The following is a 16,903-nucleotide window of genomic DNA, read 5'->3' as shown; positions in this document are numbered from 1 at the left end:
ATCATCATCTTCCGATGAACTCCCCCACCTGAAGGCAAAGCTTAGGAAAAAAGAAAAAAGGTTTGATCACTTTGTTTAAGCAGTCATCATAAGCTGTAGTACATGTTTCCTACAGATTCAGTTGAAAACCATGTAAACAAGTGCCATTTCATTTCCGTACCCAACGTGTCTCACCAAAGCAGTGCAACTCTCAGCAGCTCTGAAGATGATCCAGTGTTCTTTTGTAGAAGAGGCTTCAAACACTGTTCTACACGCTGTTACACCCACTGTTCTACACGCTGTTACACCCACTGTTCTACACGCTGTTACACCCACTGTTCTACACGCTGTTACACCCACTGTTCTACACGCTGTTACACCCACTGTTCTACGCGCTGTTACACCCACTGTTCTACGCGCTGTTACACCCACTGTTCTACACGCTGTTACTCCCACTGTTCTACACGCTGTTACACCCACTGTTCTACACGCTGTTACACCCACTGTTCTACACGCTGTTACACCCACTGTTCTACACGCTGTTACACCCACTGTTCTACACGCTGTTACACCCACTGTTCTACACGCTGTTACACCCACTGTTCTACACGCTGTTACACCCACTGTTCTACAGGCTGTTCTACACGCTATTACACCCACTGTTCTACACGCTGTTACACCCACTGTTCTACACGCTGTTACACCCACTGTTCTACACGCTGTTACACCCACTGTTCTACACGCTGTTACACCCACTGTTCTACGCGCTGTTACACCCACTGTTCTACGCGCTGTTACACCCACTGTTCTACGCGCTGTTACACCCACTGTTCTACGCGCTGTTACACCCACGGTTCTACGCGCTGTTACACCCACTGTTCTACGCGCTGTTACACCCACTGTTCTACACGCTGTTACACCCACTGTTCTACGCGCTGTTACACCCACTGTTCTACGCGCTGTTACACCCACTGTTCTACGCGCTGTTACACCCACTGTTCTACGCGCTGTTACACCCACTGTTCTACACGCTGTTACACCCACTGTTCTACACGCTGTTACACCCACTGTTCTACGCGCTGTTACACCCACTGTTCTACGCGCTGTTACACCCACTGTTCTACGCGCTGTTACACCCACTGTTCTACGCGCTGTTACACCCACTGTTCTACACGCTGTTACACCCACTGTTCTACGCGCTGTTACACCCACTGTTCTACGCGCTGTTACACCCACTGTTCTACACGCTGTTACACCCACTGTTCTACACGCTGTTACACCCACTGTTCTACACGCTGTTACACCCACTGTTCTACACGCTGTTACACCCACTGTTCTACACGCTGTTACACCCATTGTTCTACACGCTGTTACACCCACTGTTCTACAGGCTGTTACACCCACTGTTCTACGCGCTGTTACACCCACGGTTCTACGCGCTGTTACACCCACGGTTCTACGCGCTGTTACACCCACTGTTCTACGCGCTGTTACACCCACTGTTCTACACGCTGTTACACCCACTGTTCTACACGCTGTTACACCCACTGTTCTACGCGCTGTTACACCCACTGTTCTACGCGCTGTTACACCCACTGTTCTACACGCTGTTCTACACGCTGTTACACCCACTGTTCTACACGCTGTTCTACACGCTGTTACACCCACTGTTCTACACGCTGTTCTACACGCTGTTACACCCACTGTTCTAGACGCTGTTACACCCACTGTTCTACACGCTGTTACACCCACTGTTCTACACGCTGTTCTACACGCTGTTACACCCACTGTTCTACACGCTGTTCTACACGCTGTTACACCCACTGTTCTACACGCGGTTACACTCACTGTTCTACACAGTTACGCCCACCACTTATGGTTGAGAAGGACCAGGTTGAATTTGGAGCTGCTCTGGTCTGCCCTTGCAATGTTGTCGTAATCTTTAACAAGAGGGTGGAGTTTGGCTGGCGTGTTGGACAAATCTCCTTTTAAAGGGTCTCTTACATCCTGGAATAGACCTATGTTTTATCTGAACGCTCTTTTCCACGTGGTCACTTTCTCCAGTAGTGCGTTATCGCACAATGCAACATTTTAGTTTTAAATACAATTCCTTGAGTATAATTGATTAAGCCATAGTTATGAAAGATCTCTGTGAAATGTATTTGGATATAATGTTGACTCTGAACTGTGACAGTTAAAGGATTAAAATGTCTCTTTTTAAATTGCATTCCAATATTGCAAATCAAAGAGCATACTGTAACAGAACCTGTAGCCAGTGAGGTTGGAAATGGTCCTGCTTTTTGGTCCTGCTTTATTTGAAGTGCATCTTACAAAGGCTTCATATAACCTTCTCATAGGCTTCATAAGCACTACATAGATGCTTCACAAATCATCTATAACCATATATAATACTCTCTAAAGATTCACAATTTATTTGTTCACATGTATTAATCCTTTACAGAGCATGAAAAACAGTTATAGATGAACTGTAACCGATTTATGTAGTGCTTATTAAGCTTATACAAATGCTTTATAAAGCCTTCATAAGATACACTTCCAATAAAGTGGGACCACATTTTTTTTAAAACCTTCAGAATCTCCTTTTAAATAGATAAGATAGCCTCTTCAGTTTTCCAGATACGTAAGATAGCTTCTTCGAAACGTTAAACTCCAGATAGAAAGCAACACGTTTGGCACCATTTGCAATCATCTCGTCAACCTATTTAACATCAGCATGTCGCACAAATAGTGTTTGCCTGTTTGTCACCTCACTCGAATATTGATTTCATAAGAAACTCTGTCCATCAACTCTCTGCCATCTTGCCTCTGTAAACGAGGGCAATGGACATGGGCATTACTTATTTTCTTACTTGGGTCTTTGTTTTCCTTGTGTAAAGATTTGGAACGTGAATGCAAATGAAATGTGCACTCGAAAGTACCTTCAAGGATCTAAAAGATAAATCCTCCTGAGCGATTGTCAGAAATAGATTGGGAATTAATTTGCACTCATTCAGTATTTTCCCTTAAAAAATGTCCGCCCACACCGCTGACACGTGAATGACTTAATAGCTTAATTGTATTGAATCACTCAAACGTCAGTGAAAAGTCTTTTTTTTCTTTTTTTTCTCCCAATTATGATAAGAACAGACCCCAAAAGAGGGCAAATGTATTTCTGAGCGTGTTGGTTATTTTTTCTATAGTTTTTGATAAGATACTTTATTTCTCTAATGTACATTTTGAATGGCAGGTTGACAGATTGCTTAATCAAGTGAGGATCAAGTGAATCAAGTTGATGAATGGATTACATGACTTGCCTGACTCCTGTCAAACTCAAGTAAGACTCATGTCATGTGGGCTCATGATCTTTCAAGTGAGATTAAAGTCACTCTTATGGATGTCTCAATTATCAGTGTGTTCGATGCATTACTGTTTGCATTGTGAGCAGGCACAATGGAAAATTTCCGCTCTTGGAGCAGGTGTCTCTGAAAAACACACACAATCAGTGTTTGGGGCCCATTTTCAAGCACATGCTTTGCAAAAAGGCAATTCAAGTCACATGAATATGGACTCATAAAAACACTTTCAGATCTAATGGGCTGTAATGAGATATTTCACCACTTTTAAACTAATCCATTATCTCCCGCACCATACCACTACTATTTTTAACGTGTTATTAGTTTACTTTTCAACTATTTTTGTAGTTAAAAAAGGTAAGAAAAAATGTCCTAGAAATTTCAGTGATTTTCAAGAACAGTAACGACTTTCCACCCAGGGGGAGGTTGTTTGCCCACTCTTTCGTGACACTCATCATTTTTGATAATGACGGATGTAAATTAAGACCCAGCATAAATGGTTGTGGAGATTGAACCCACAACCACCTGGGCTGTAATATGTGAGGAGTGTTACTACTCAGACCATTTTTCAAGTCTTAATTGTTATTATGTTGATCGCAGTTATTCAGCACCTGTTTCTCTAGAGATTACTTGGTGAGAAGGTTACCTGGCATACTGACCTGCCATACTGAATTGTCTCACTGCTCATTCCAAGCCTGGTCTTTAAGTAGCTGGGGATTTTGGAAGCGCTGGTTAGTTCCCGACTCTCTCCCTGTCTGTGACACACAAAACTCTCACTATCTCTCTCACACACATACTCCTGGGCACACATACACACTTACATGTACGGTTGTGGTCCCTCAGACGCACATTTTGTCTCTCACTCCACAGCTTGCGCACGCACACACACTTAGGTATTTTCTGCAATATCTCTCTTTCTGCCCTTTCTCTCACACACACGGCAGAGCCTCCTTCCTGCTGACAGATGGATGGGGACTAATAGCATAATTAAGTACCCGCACCGGCGGTTCCTGTTTACTGCTCGGTTGCTAAGCAGTGACATCAGCTGATCCCTCCTCCGTCCTCACTAATACCTCCCCCCTCCCTTACACACACACACACACACACACACACACACACACACACACACACACACACACACACACACACACACACACACACACACACACACACACACACACACACACACACACACAGCTGCAGATAGGGTGTAGAGTAGAGGTAGAGGGAGAGAGGGATGTAGAGAGAGAGGGAGCACGGTAGAGAGTGCAGGCAGGCAGCAGTGTGTGTGAGGCAGACCGACAGCATGGTTAGAGCTTGCAGGGTGGACCAGCCACGGCTCTCCATGTAGCCCAGTGCAGCGCAGGCTAGAAGGGGGGAGTCCGAGGCGCCACCAGGACCTACTCATCTCACTCACAGCCAGGAGCTCTCTCTCCACTGGGGCTACAGGCTTTTTCTTTAGGGATAGACTTCAGAGGAACAACGTAAAAAGAGAAAAACATTCCATAAAATTTTTGTCTTGCTGGCTTTGGTGTTATTAGTTTACTTTTCGAGAAGCCTTTTTTTGTGTTTTGGGAGGCACCTGGGGAATTGTTATTGTTTTGACTGGGTCTTGACTGGGCTGGGTGGGAGCTCCAAGGGATCGCATGCATGACACAACGCAAAGGCGAGAAGACCACCATCAGCATCCAGGAGCACATGGCCATTGATGTGTGCCCTGGCCCCATCCAGCCCATCAAGCAGATCTCTGACTACTTCCCCCGCTACCCGCGGGGTCTCCCCCCCACAGTACCCCCCGCCCTCATCCGGGCCAGCTCGCTGCGCTCCTCCTCGGCCAGCCAGAACTCTGGGGATGACCCGGCATGCTCCCACACCGATGACGACCCGGGCCGGGCCTTTGGCGGCGCTGCCGCCGCCCTGTCACACGCAGCAACCGGCAAGAAGGAGGAGGAGCCGGACATGGAAGGCTATGACTCTGACGACTCAAGTGAGTAGAGACAATTTCTCTCTCGTTCTTCTCCTCTTCTTCTTCCTTCGTTCCTTTCTTCAATGTCTGGTTGCGGAGTAACCGGCAGGTGTGGCTGAGTCTTTTTTACCTCATCCTTTTCTCCCCCTCTCTCCTCCTTTTCCTTCTATAGTACCTGTGGTTGCCGAGGGCCGGTGTGTCTGTGCGTCTTCCTCTCTGTGGCGTAGCTGACTCTCTGACTGTTGAGAGCCAACTGTTGCTGTCGCAGAGCGGCTGTTGCTTCCCCTTCCTGCTTGCAGCATTACACTCATACACTCCTACACTATAGACTCCCATTGTACCATAAGCACAGGTGTTTTTTTTATACCAGCATAAGAAGTGATGTGATTATGCATCTAATAATTAAAGGCTGGGCTCATATCCCTGTTTTGTGCCGAGGCTTCTCAGCTGGGTGATTCATGCCTTCTCTGGCTAGCTTTAAATTAGCAGGCAGGATATATGCAGTGGGCTCCGGTCGGATTTGTGGGCGTGTTGTTGAGTCTCGGCAAGAGGGCTGTTTACATCCACACGCGAGCAGCCGGCCAAACAGCGAGGCTGGCAGGCTCCTGTTGTGTGTGTCTGTGTGCGTCTGCATGTGACACGTATGAGCTATTAGTATATGTGTGTGCACGCACGTGCAAGCTACTGTTGTGTGAGACGTGCGTGCATCTGCCCCAGTCTGGTCACTGTTGTCGCCGGCCAAGGCAATGCACCTTCTTTGACAAGTGCATTTCTTTATTTCTTGTGTCGTGGCACCTACTGCTGGCATGCTCTAATAGCAAAACCCTTATAAGAGCACTGATCACTATTGACAACGTTAAACAGAAGCTTCCCTGTTGATGACTGTGCTGGCTGATGTGTGAGTGTCACCTAAGCATGTCACTCTTACAGCATTTTTCAATGGTCTCCAGATCCATTTTCTTCCAATTTCTCTCCAATGGGTGCCAATGGGCCTTTTCGACACTATAGTGAATACAGGTTAGTGTGACAGCAGGGCAGTCCACTAAAGGTTTAATCCATACAAAGTGAAGTGCTCTGTAGGAACGCAGAGGTCTTAGGGCTGCCCTGCCTATCCTATAATCCTGCACCGGATTGGGGGATGGAATGGCAATGCCACAGAGTGGGTGGAATAGACCAGTTTTGACAGATGTTGAACTATGCCCTTGTGGACAGCGCAAAGCTCTCTTATGGAGAGGAGACAGGAACATGAAGTTGCACTCAACTTGAAAGTAGCCCTGATTTGAAGTGGAATCAAGCCCTTGTTCAACTGTTATATAATGGTTTACATTGTCGAGGACAAAATATTTTGTACATTTACAGTATGGTGAAAACAACTAGGGCTAGTTGTGTTTATAAGTGTAATAGTGAGTGTACGTTGGATACAGACCGTAAAGCAATGCCAGGTCCAAGTACCTTTGACAATAGACTAGATAGGCAACCAGTAGTATTAGTATGGTATGTCGTATTGCGGTAGGAGGAGGACGTTTCAAGGTAGGAGGTATTGCGGCTGTGATCATATGCTTTAGTCTGTTGCTGTATGCATTTGGAACCATTAGATCGGTCTTGGACAGAATGGTAGAAAACTATCAGTGCTCCGTCATGGCCAACAGTTGGATAGAGGTTATAAGCTATTGCTAATATTATATACCTCATCTACTGCTGTATGAACTTTGAACAATTAAATCTGACTGTCTTGGACAGAATGGAGAAATGTATTAGCCTGTGTTACTACTTCACCCCGAGTGCACTGGGCCAGAACACTTGTGTTGAAGCAGACGTTTTCTAGCCACAATCCTCCTAGCCACAATCCTCCTGGGCACCGTTTCACTGAGGAAGCATTAGGAAGCACACGGTAGCAACATGGAGGAACAAATTAATTGTAATCAAGCTGTGTGTTGTGTGATATGTGCAGTACAAATATGGCAATTAGAAAGACACGTTTGCAGCAACATGTGATTGGCGCAGAAACCCACAATGAATGACTCATACGAGACGTCTTACAAGAAACTCGACTACCTCGGATAATCAAGGTAGGAGGTAGTTGAAATGCAGCAGGTGTGTTTCTTTTGGCAAGATGTTGCCCTTGATGCTTTCTCACTTCAATATTTAACTAATGTCTCACCACCTTGACATACTGCTTATGAACTTAGCAAAAAAAGAAACGTCCTCTCACTGTCAACTGTGTTTATTGTGTAAATATTTGTATGAACATAACAAGATTCTACAACTGAGACATAAACTGAATAAGTTCCTCAGACATGTGACTAACAGAAATGGAATAATGTGTCCCTGAACAAAGGTGGGGTCAAAATCAAAAGTAACAGTCAGTATCTGGTGTGGCCACCAGCTGCATTAAGTACTGCAGTGCATCTCCTCCTCATGGACTGCACCAGATTTGCCAGTTCTTGCTGTGAGACCTCGCTCTTCCACTAAGGCACCTGCATGTTCCCGGACATTTCTGGAGAGAATGGCCCTAGCCCTCACCCTCCAATCCAACAGGTCCCAGGCGTGCTCAATGGGATTGAGATCCGGGCTCTTCGCTGGCCATGGCAGAAGACTGACATTCCTGTCTTGCAGGAAATCACGCACAGAACGAGCAGTATGACTGGTGGCATTGTCATGCTGGACGGTCATGTCAGAAAGAGCCTGCAGGAAGGATACCACAGAGGAGGATGTCTTCTCTGTAACGCACAGCGTTGAGATTGCCTGCAATGACAACAAGCTCAGTCTGATGATGCTGTGACACACCGCCCCAGACCATGACGGATCCACCATCTCCAAATCGATCCTGCTCCAGAGTACAGGTCTCGGTGTAACGCTCATTCCTTCGACGATAAACGCGAATCCGACCATCACCCCTGATGAGACAAACCGCAACTCGTCAGTGAAGAGCACTTTTTGCCAGTCCTATTTGGTCCAGCGACGGTGGGTTTGTGCCCATAGGCGACATTTTTGCCGGTGATGTCTGGTGAGGACCTGCCTTACAACAGGCCTACAAGCCCTCAGTCCAGCCTCTCTCAGCCTATTACGGACAGTCTGAGCACTGATGGGGGGATTGTGCATTCCTGGTGTAACTCGGGCAGTTGTTGTTGCCATCCTGTACCTGTGTCCCGCAGGTGTGATTTTCGGATGTACCGATCAGCTGTCCGTCCTGTCTCCCTGTAGCGCTGTCTTAGGCGTCTCACAGTATTGACATTGCAATTTATTACCCTGGCCACATCTGCAGTCCTCATGCCTCCTTGCAGCATGCCTAAGGCACATTCACACAGATGTTGGTGTTTTTCAAAGTCAGTAGAAAGGCCTCTTTAGTGTCCTAAGTTTTCATAATTGTGACCTTAATTGCCTTCCGTCTGTAAGCTGTTAGTGTCTTAACGACTGTTCCACAGGTACATGTTCATTAATTGTTTATAGTTCATTGAACAAGCATGGGAAACAGTGTTTAAACCCTTTATAATGAAGATCTGTGAAGTTATTTGGATTTTTACGAATTATCTTTGAAAGGCAGGGTCCTGAGTATATTATAGGATCAAGTTCGATTCGAACAACCAACATCAAATTGGGAAGCCAAGGTAACAAACAGACAACTGCAGTCATGCACTGACTATTGTCTATAATTAAAGTCCTCCACAATGCTGTCAAAATCTTATATTGAGTCATCTGGCATGTGTGCTGTCACCAACCTATTCGGGAGCAACTCGCTTCCAGTATTGTGTCTAAAGATGTCCAACATCCTTCCCAGCCGAAACAGTTCAGAAGAATTTGTGCATATATTTTGATGACATTTTGAAATTTTAGTTAGTTTTGGACTTCATTACGTGGTGTTTCAGCTGTTCGGGCACACAAATGCATTTCTCGAGGCCAGCCGAAGTTCGGGAGCCGACGTGTACGCCCCTTCGTCCGTGATTGGTCAACTGTAGGGATTCTTTTTGCTCTGACATGGACTGTCAACTGTGGGATCTTATATAAACAGGTGTGTGCCTTTCCAAATCATGTCCAATCGAAAGGGATTATCCGTAGAGCTCCGAGACAGGATTGTGTTGAGGCACAGATCTGGGGAAGGGTATCAAAAATACCTGCAACATTGAAGGTCCCCAAGAACACAGTGGCCGCCATCATTCTTAAGTAGAAGCAGTTTGGAACCACCAAGACTCTTCCTAGAGCTGGTCACCTGGCCAAACTGAGCAATTGGGGGAGAACGGCCTTGATCAGGGAGGTGAACAAGAACCCAAATTATACTCTGAAAGAGTTCCAGAGCTCCTCTGTGGAGATGGTAGAACCTTCCAGAAGGACAACAGTCTCTGCAGCACTCCACCAATCAGGCCTTTATGGTAGAGAGACCCGACGGAAGCCACTCCTCAGGAAAGGCACATGACAGCCCACTTGGAGTTTGCCAAAAGGCACCTAAAAACTTTCAGACCATGAGAAACAAGATTCTCTGGTCTGATGAAACCAAGATTGAACTCTTTTGCCTGTCGTCTGGAGGAAACCTGGCACCATCCCTACGGTGAAGCATGGTGGTGCCCATCATGCTGTGGGGATATATAATATATGCTAAATGCCAGTCATGTTTGACAAATATAATGTACGATCATTTATATTTATGTCTAAAGGCTTGATTTTGTCAAAATTCTCGAGGCACTATTTGTTCAGATAGGAGACAAAAGACCAGTGCCTGATGCTCACTGCGACATCACCCACCTTAACATTTGAGCAAAGGCATTGAGCATTTTGATACCATTTAACCATAGGTTATTATTTTTTTCAAACCTGGACATTTAAAAATATATATATATTTGGCATTTTCAAAGTAGTCTAGTCAAATTCCGACCATAGGAATGTTGAGGGAATTATTTCATTGACACTTCTTCATGTGCCATTGAAACCAGTAGGCAATTTTTCTCATATCAACTTTCTTTAGTTCTCCAGCAGCCAAAGACACAATCCTAGTTATATTGGCAACCCATGCTCTTTCAACATTTAAAAAATGATTTTCCTTTCTGTCACATCAAACCTCTCGCATTTGTAGTGTGCTTTTGAGTACGTTTTTTCCCGCTAAATGCATTTTGGAAAATCTGCAGCCTACTGCTGTGTGCATCGCTGCGCTTATAATGTGAATAAATAATAGTTGTCAACATTTTAAGTTAAACATAGATTATTTTTTACATTTAGCAGATGCTCTTATCCAGAGTGACTTAAAGGAACAATGAAGTTTAAGTGCCTTGCTCAAGGGCACGTCAGCAGATTTTTCTCCTCGTCAGCTCAGGGATTCGAACCAGCACCCTTTCGGTTACTGGCCCAACGCTCTTAAACACTTTGCTACTTGCATCAGCCTCTTTGCTTTTAATATGCATTTTTCATGTACAATAGTTCTATGAATTTGGGATCTATCCTCCCACAACTTTCTGTCCCAGAGTCTGTTTGGAAGATATTCCTCGCACAGAATGACAAGCTGACCAATAGAATGTCAACTTTTATACTATGGGGAATAGTAGAATGACATAGGCTAGCGCTTTTGCTTTTCGTTAGTTGGTTGAGGAAAAGTACGTCTGGATGGTTCTTCTAACATCTTCAATGTGCACCCCGGAATTGACGCGTGCCGTTCTATCCCCGATGTCTCTTTCTTCACTTGTATTTTGGAGCTGCCAGGCCTGTGATAAGGAGGTGACCAGAGAGCCATGTGAGTGAAAGATGCTTCAGAGCACGGCGATTGGCAGCAGGGAGAAGGTAATTAGAATTATTATATTCAGCCCAAGGGCACACTTGCCACAAGGCATCGTTTTTTTCCCCCCGGCATTACAGCCACACAAGCGGGCATTGAAGGCCTGCTGCCCGGTTAAATTAGTGAAATTCGAGGCCTGTGCCCGGTTAAATTGTGTTTGAGAGCATTTTTTTACCCTAAATTGTTAAATGAGTGAGAAATAGATGTCATTGTTGCAATAGTTTGTGAGTGGGCAACATATACTATCATCTTAAATGTACATGTTGAATTATTTTGGCAAATAGACTTTTATATTAGCTAATTTCCCTAATGTGGACAGTTTGTTACTACTGTACCTTACCAGGTGGCATTTTCACCCCATAAAATTGAGTGGAATTACACCACCTTTTTACCCCAGATTGCTGATTTTAGTATGAAGGTTTACAGTCATCACAATGACATAAGATTGATTGCATAAAACAGATCAATATCTTTGGTTTTGTACCATTGATTTTGTTTTGCATGACTCTATAAAAGTCGCTGGCCACACACCAATATACGGATTTGACAGTCAAACTAACACTTAAATAACAGCCAACCTTTGTCACTGTTGATATCCTATGCCATGTTGTGATTTGTTGAAGTCAACTTAGAGAAAAAGTGGTTTGTTCCCTTTTACATCATGGCAGCCTTCCGAAATCAACATCCGAAATTTGTTTAAACAGGACTACACCCAAATGTTTGCCCCCCTCAACTATTAATTTCAGCGTGACACCGATGGAAGTGATTAACAAAAAAAGTGTTGTATTACACCTACCGATTTGGCGACCCACTTGAATCAAAATGCAACACTTCAAAATGTAGCTGTCTTCTAGAAATTGATGTACACATTTTTCCCAGATTCCGTGTGTTTTTTTTTTAGCATTGTAAATGTTTTTACAGGACGTACAACCTTAGCTCCCCCTTCGTGCGTAATTGATTTCAACGTGGTCATTTATGAGTGATTGGCACAACAGTGTAGCGTTTCTCTTTCTGGTTTGGTGAATCCGTATCAAAATGCTCATTCCGAAATGTAGCTGACTGTGTTCAGCAGGTTGTCCTCTATCCAGTGATGTAAAAAATATCTCCGGTTTACAGCACATTCCACCCATGTGCAGTTTAGTTTATAAGGTAAAAAGAAAAATACAAGTAATATGATCGCTATTGTTGCACATGTATGTGTAGAGAGTACTGTGTAGAGAGTACAATTTATGTTTAGGTTTTCAATATATCACAAACTGTTTATGCATAATGTTCATGCAATTTAAAACTGTGTTTTGACATTGGGCTATTTATCAAAATGTCTTGTCGACAGGAAGCGGCAACATCATAACTTTTCAACTTACATTTTAGGAATATAAGTTGAACTTTCAACTTTGCATTTTACAATTGTTTTATACATAATCAGGTAACAACTGTTGAACACGTCCAAAAATTGTGATTTATTTATTTTGATGATATACCAGAAATCCCCACAACTGGTTTGCATGGCCTACAATAATACTGCACGTCTCTGGTTCTTGTCCTGTGTTTGGTAAGGACTGCACCACACCATGGTAGGAATGGAATCGGACCGAGACCACACATTTAGAGCGAACCACTGTGTGTTGTTTAGTGCGCTCCCGTGTGCCGATAGTGTTCACACCAGTCCAAACTAACAAAACTAAAGGGGAAAACGCGCCAGAGTTCGGAAAAAACACTCCAAAAAGACCCCTAAGAGACCACATTGAAAGAATAGTGAAAGATGTGAAAGACCCCTAAAAGATCACATTGTAGAATAGATTGACACAGTAGAACAGCGTCAGCATGATTTAGCTACTGTTTGTAGCTATTGTAGCTGTTCATGTGGATTGCAGTGAGTGAGAGGCCAAAGGAAAGAAGGCAGTATATCTCTATATGGTTAAGGCCGGGAATGGAACTGTTCATTACAGAACTGTACAGTATTTATGCAAATAGTGGATGAGTCATGCTGTACACTAATGCAATTTCCTCCTCAAGGCTTAGCTGGGGAAGTTATTGGGAGGTGAGATGGTAAATTAAGAGCATCAAGACTTGCTTATTGTTATAACCAGATAAGAAGTAGATCAACATACAGATGTAGACGGAACTGTTCAAGCAACCAGTCTAAGAATAGATAGACTAGGATAGACTAGAAAAACCATAGACTAGGATTTGCTTAGACCAGTGTCTTATGTGAGATCTCTCTGGCATGGGAAGAGGTGTTTAAGTGTCTGCCGCTTGTTTGTGACTTGAGCGCTGCAATCCATCCTAAATTGGGCTGATGCGTCTCGGGGGACTCAATCTAATATTTGTGTTGTATCCCCCCTGATGGTGGCAACCTTCTCCCCAGGCACCCAATCATCCAGGGAGATCTCTCTCTTTTACTCTATCCCTCCCTCTCTATCTATCTCCGCTATATATCTCTGGCTAATCTACAGTTGAAGTCATTTAAACTCAGTTTGTCACAATTCCTGACGTTTAATTGTTGTAAAAATGACCTTTCATAGGTCAGTTAGGATCACCACTTTATTTTAAGAATGTGAAATGTCAGAATAATAGTAGAGAAAATTATTTATTTCAGCTTTTATTTCTTTCATCACATTCCCAGTAGGTCATTAGTTTACATACACCCAATTAGTATTTGGTAGCGTTGCCTTTAAATTGTTTAACTTGGGTCAAATGTTTTGGGTAGCCTTCCACAAGCTTCCCACTAATAGTTGGGTGAATATTGGCCCATTCCTCCTGACAGAGCTGGTCAGGTTTGTAGGCCTCCTTGCTCACACACGCTTTTTCAGTTCTGCCCACACATTTTCTATAGGATTGAGGTCAGAGCTTTGTGATGGCCAGTCCAATACCTTGACTTTGTTGTCCTTAAGGCATTTTGCCACAACTTTGGAAGTTTGCTTGGGGTCATTGTCCATTTGGAAGACCCATTTGCGACCAAGCTTTAATCTTCCTGACTGATGTTTTGAGATGTTGCTTCAATATATCCACATAATTTTCCTACCGCATGATGCCATCTATTTTGTGAAGTGCACCAGACCCTCCTGCAGAAAAGCACCCCCACAACATGATGCTGAAACCCCCGTGCTTCACGGTTGGGATGGTGTTCTTCGGCTTGCAAGCGTCCCCCTTTTTTCTCCAAACATAACGATGGTCATTATGGCCAAAAAGTTATATTTTTGTTTCATCAGACCAGAGAATATTTCTCCAAAAAGTACAATCTTTGTCTCTATGTGCAGTTCAAACCGTAGTTTGGCTTTTTTATGGCAGTTTTGGAACAGTGGCTTCTTCCTTGCTGAGCGGCCTTTCAGGTTATGTCAATATAGGACTCGTTTTACTGTGGATATAGTTACTTTTTTACCTGTTTCCTCCGGCATCTTCACATGGTCCTTTGCTGTTGTTCTGGGATTGATTTGCACTTTTCGCACCAACGTACGTTCATCTCTAGGAGACAGAATGCGTCTCCTTCCTGAACGGTATGATGGCTGCGTGGTCCCATGGTGTTTATACTTGTGTACTATTGTTTGTACAGATGAATGTGGTACCTTCAGGCGTTTGGAAATTGCTCCCAAGGATGAACCAGACTAGTGGAGGTCTACAATTTTTTTTCTGAGGTCTTGGCTGATTTCTTTTGATTTTCCCATGATGTCAAGCAAAGAGGCAGAGTTTGAAGGTAGGACTTGAAATACATCCACAGGTACACCTAACAATTGATTTAAATTGTCAATTAGCCTATCAGAAGCTTCTAAAGCGGTGACATCATTTTCTGGAATTTTCCAAGCTGTTTAGAGGCACAGTCAGTGTATGTAAACTTAGTGTATATAAACTTCTGACCCACTGGAATTGTGATACAGTGAATTATAAGTGAAATAATCTGTCTGTAAACAATTGTTGGAAAAATGACTAACAAGAAATTTGTGGAGTGGCTGAAAAATTAGTTTTAACCTGTCTAGGACTGGTAGAACTGTTTATTATGAGTATTCCTGTGATTTGATGGGGCTCTGTGCAAATTCACGGGATGTTTTGGAGGCGAAGCCAAATGTAAACTGAGATTTTTGGATATAAGTATGAACTTTATCGAACAAAACATACATGTATTGTGTAACATGAAGTCCTATGAGTGTCATCTGATGAAGATCATCAAAGGTTAGTGATTCATTTTATCTCTATTTCTGCTTTTTGTGACTCCTCTCTTTGGCTGGAAAAATGGCTGGGTTTTTCTGTGACTTGGCGCTGACCTAACATAATTGCATGGTATGCTTTCGTCCTAAAGCCTTTTTGAAATCAGACACTGTGGTGGGATTAACAACAAGTGTATCTTTAAAATGATGTATAATACTTGTATGTTTGAGGAATTTTAATTATGAGATTTCTGTTGTTTTGAATTTGGTGCCCTGCACTTTCACTGGCTGTTGTCAAATCGATCCCATTAACTTCTTGACGCTCGGATCCGTTTAGCAGGATCATTTTCGTAAACAACCGCTGAATTGCAGAGCGCTAAATTAAAAGAAAAATACCCCAAAAATGTATAATCATGAAATCACAAGTGAAATATACCAAAACACAGCTTAGCTTGTTGTTAATCCACCTATCGTGTCAGATTTTGAAAATATGCTTTACAGCGAAAGCAATCCAAGCGTTTGTGAGTTTATCAATCACTAGACAAAACAGTAAGAACAGCTAGCCGCAAATTAGCTTGGTCACGAAAATCAGAAAATCAATAAAATGTATCGCTTACCTTTGATAATCTTCGGATGTTTGCACTCACGAGACTCCCAGTTACACAATAAATGTTATTTTTGTTCGATAAAGATTAGTTTTATAACCAAAAACCGCCATTTGGTTTGCGCGTTATGTTCAGAAAACCACAGGCTCGTTCCGGTCCTGAAAGGCAGACGAAAATTCCAAAAAGTTTCCGTAATGTTCGTAGAAACATGTCAAACATTTTTTATAATCAATCCTCAGGTTGTTTTTAACATACATAATCGATAATATTTCAACCGGACGGTAAACTATTCAATACTACAGAGAGAGAAAATGTCGAGCTCCGTCTCTCCCGCGCAGGAACTAATCAAAGGACACCTGACGCGTTTTGAAAAATCTCGCTCATTTTTCAAAATAAAAGCTTGAAACTAAGCTTGAAAGCCTGGTCACAGCCTGAGGAAGCCATTGGAAAAGGAATCTGCTTGATACCCCTTTAAATGGAGGGGCAGGACACGGAACAGGGATTTTTCCAAATAAAAGGCACTTCCGGGTTGTATTTCCTCAGGTTTTCGCCTGCAAAATCAGTTCTGTTATACCCCCATACAAGATTTTGACCGTTTTGGAAACTTTTGAGTGTTTTCTATCCTAATCTGTCAATTCTATGCATATTCTAACATCTGGACCTGAGAAATAGTCAGTTTACCTTGGGAAGATTATTTTTCCAAACATAAAATTTTTGCCCCCTAGCTGAAAGAGGTTAACGGGATTTCAGCCGTAAGAAGTTAATGATGGTGGGTACTATGGTGTTGGATGCTGAGCTATAGTCAATGAACAGCATTCTTACATAAGTATTCCTCTTGTCCAGATGAGATAGGGTAGTGTGCAGTGCGATGGCTATTGAATTGTCTGTGGATCTATCGGGGCAGTAAACAAATTGAAGTGGGTCTAGGGTATCAGGTAAGGTAGAGGTCATATGATCATTGACTAGTCTCTCAAAGCACTTCATGATGACAGAAGTGAGTGCTACGGGGCAATAGTCATTTAGTTCAGTTACCTTTTCTTTCTTGGGTACAGGAACAATGGTGGCCATCTTGAAACATGTGGGGACATCAGACTGGGATA

At 43.3% G+C, this 16,903-nt stretch overlaps 1 protein-coding gene across 3 annotated transcripts in view; it reads left to right on the top strand.

Annotated features, from left to right (window-relative positions):
• LOC129820062 (double C2-like domain-containing protein beta) overlaps positions 1-16,903 on the top strand; it is a 310,308-nt gene that overhangs the window by 162,372 nt on the left and 131,033 nt on the right. For 2 of the 3 annotated variants that reach the window (XM_055876894.1, XM_055876902.1), the window contains exon 9: positions 5,122-5,319. In XM_055876894.1, the coding sequence (XP_055732869.1) occupies positions 5,122-5,319 (198 nt within the window). Of the gene's footprint in view, positions 1-4,528; positions 5,320-16,903 lie in introns of those variants that run through there. The other variant, XM_055876910.1, reaches the window with a different exon arrangement.

The sequence above is a fragment of the Salvelinus fontinalis genome, chromosome 2, assembly GCF_029448725.1.
Source record: "Salvelinus fontinalis isolate EN_2023a chromosome 2, ASM2944872v1, whole genome shotgun sequence".
Classification (NCBI taxonomy): domain Eukaryota; kingdom Metazoa; phylum Chordata; class Actinopteri; order Salmoniformes; family Salmonidae; genus Salvelinus; species Salvelinus fontinalis.
Note: the sequence above shows the minus strand (reverse complement) of the source record. Positions and strands in the feature narration are given on the sequence as shown.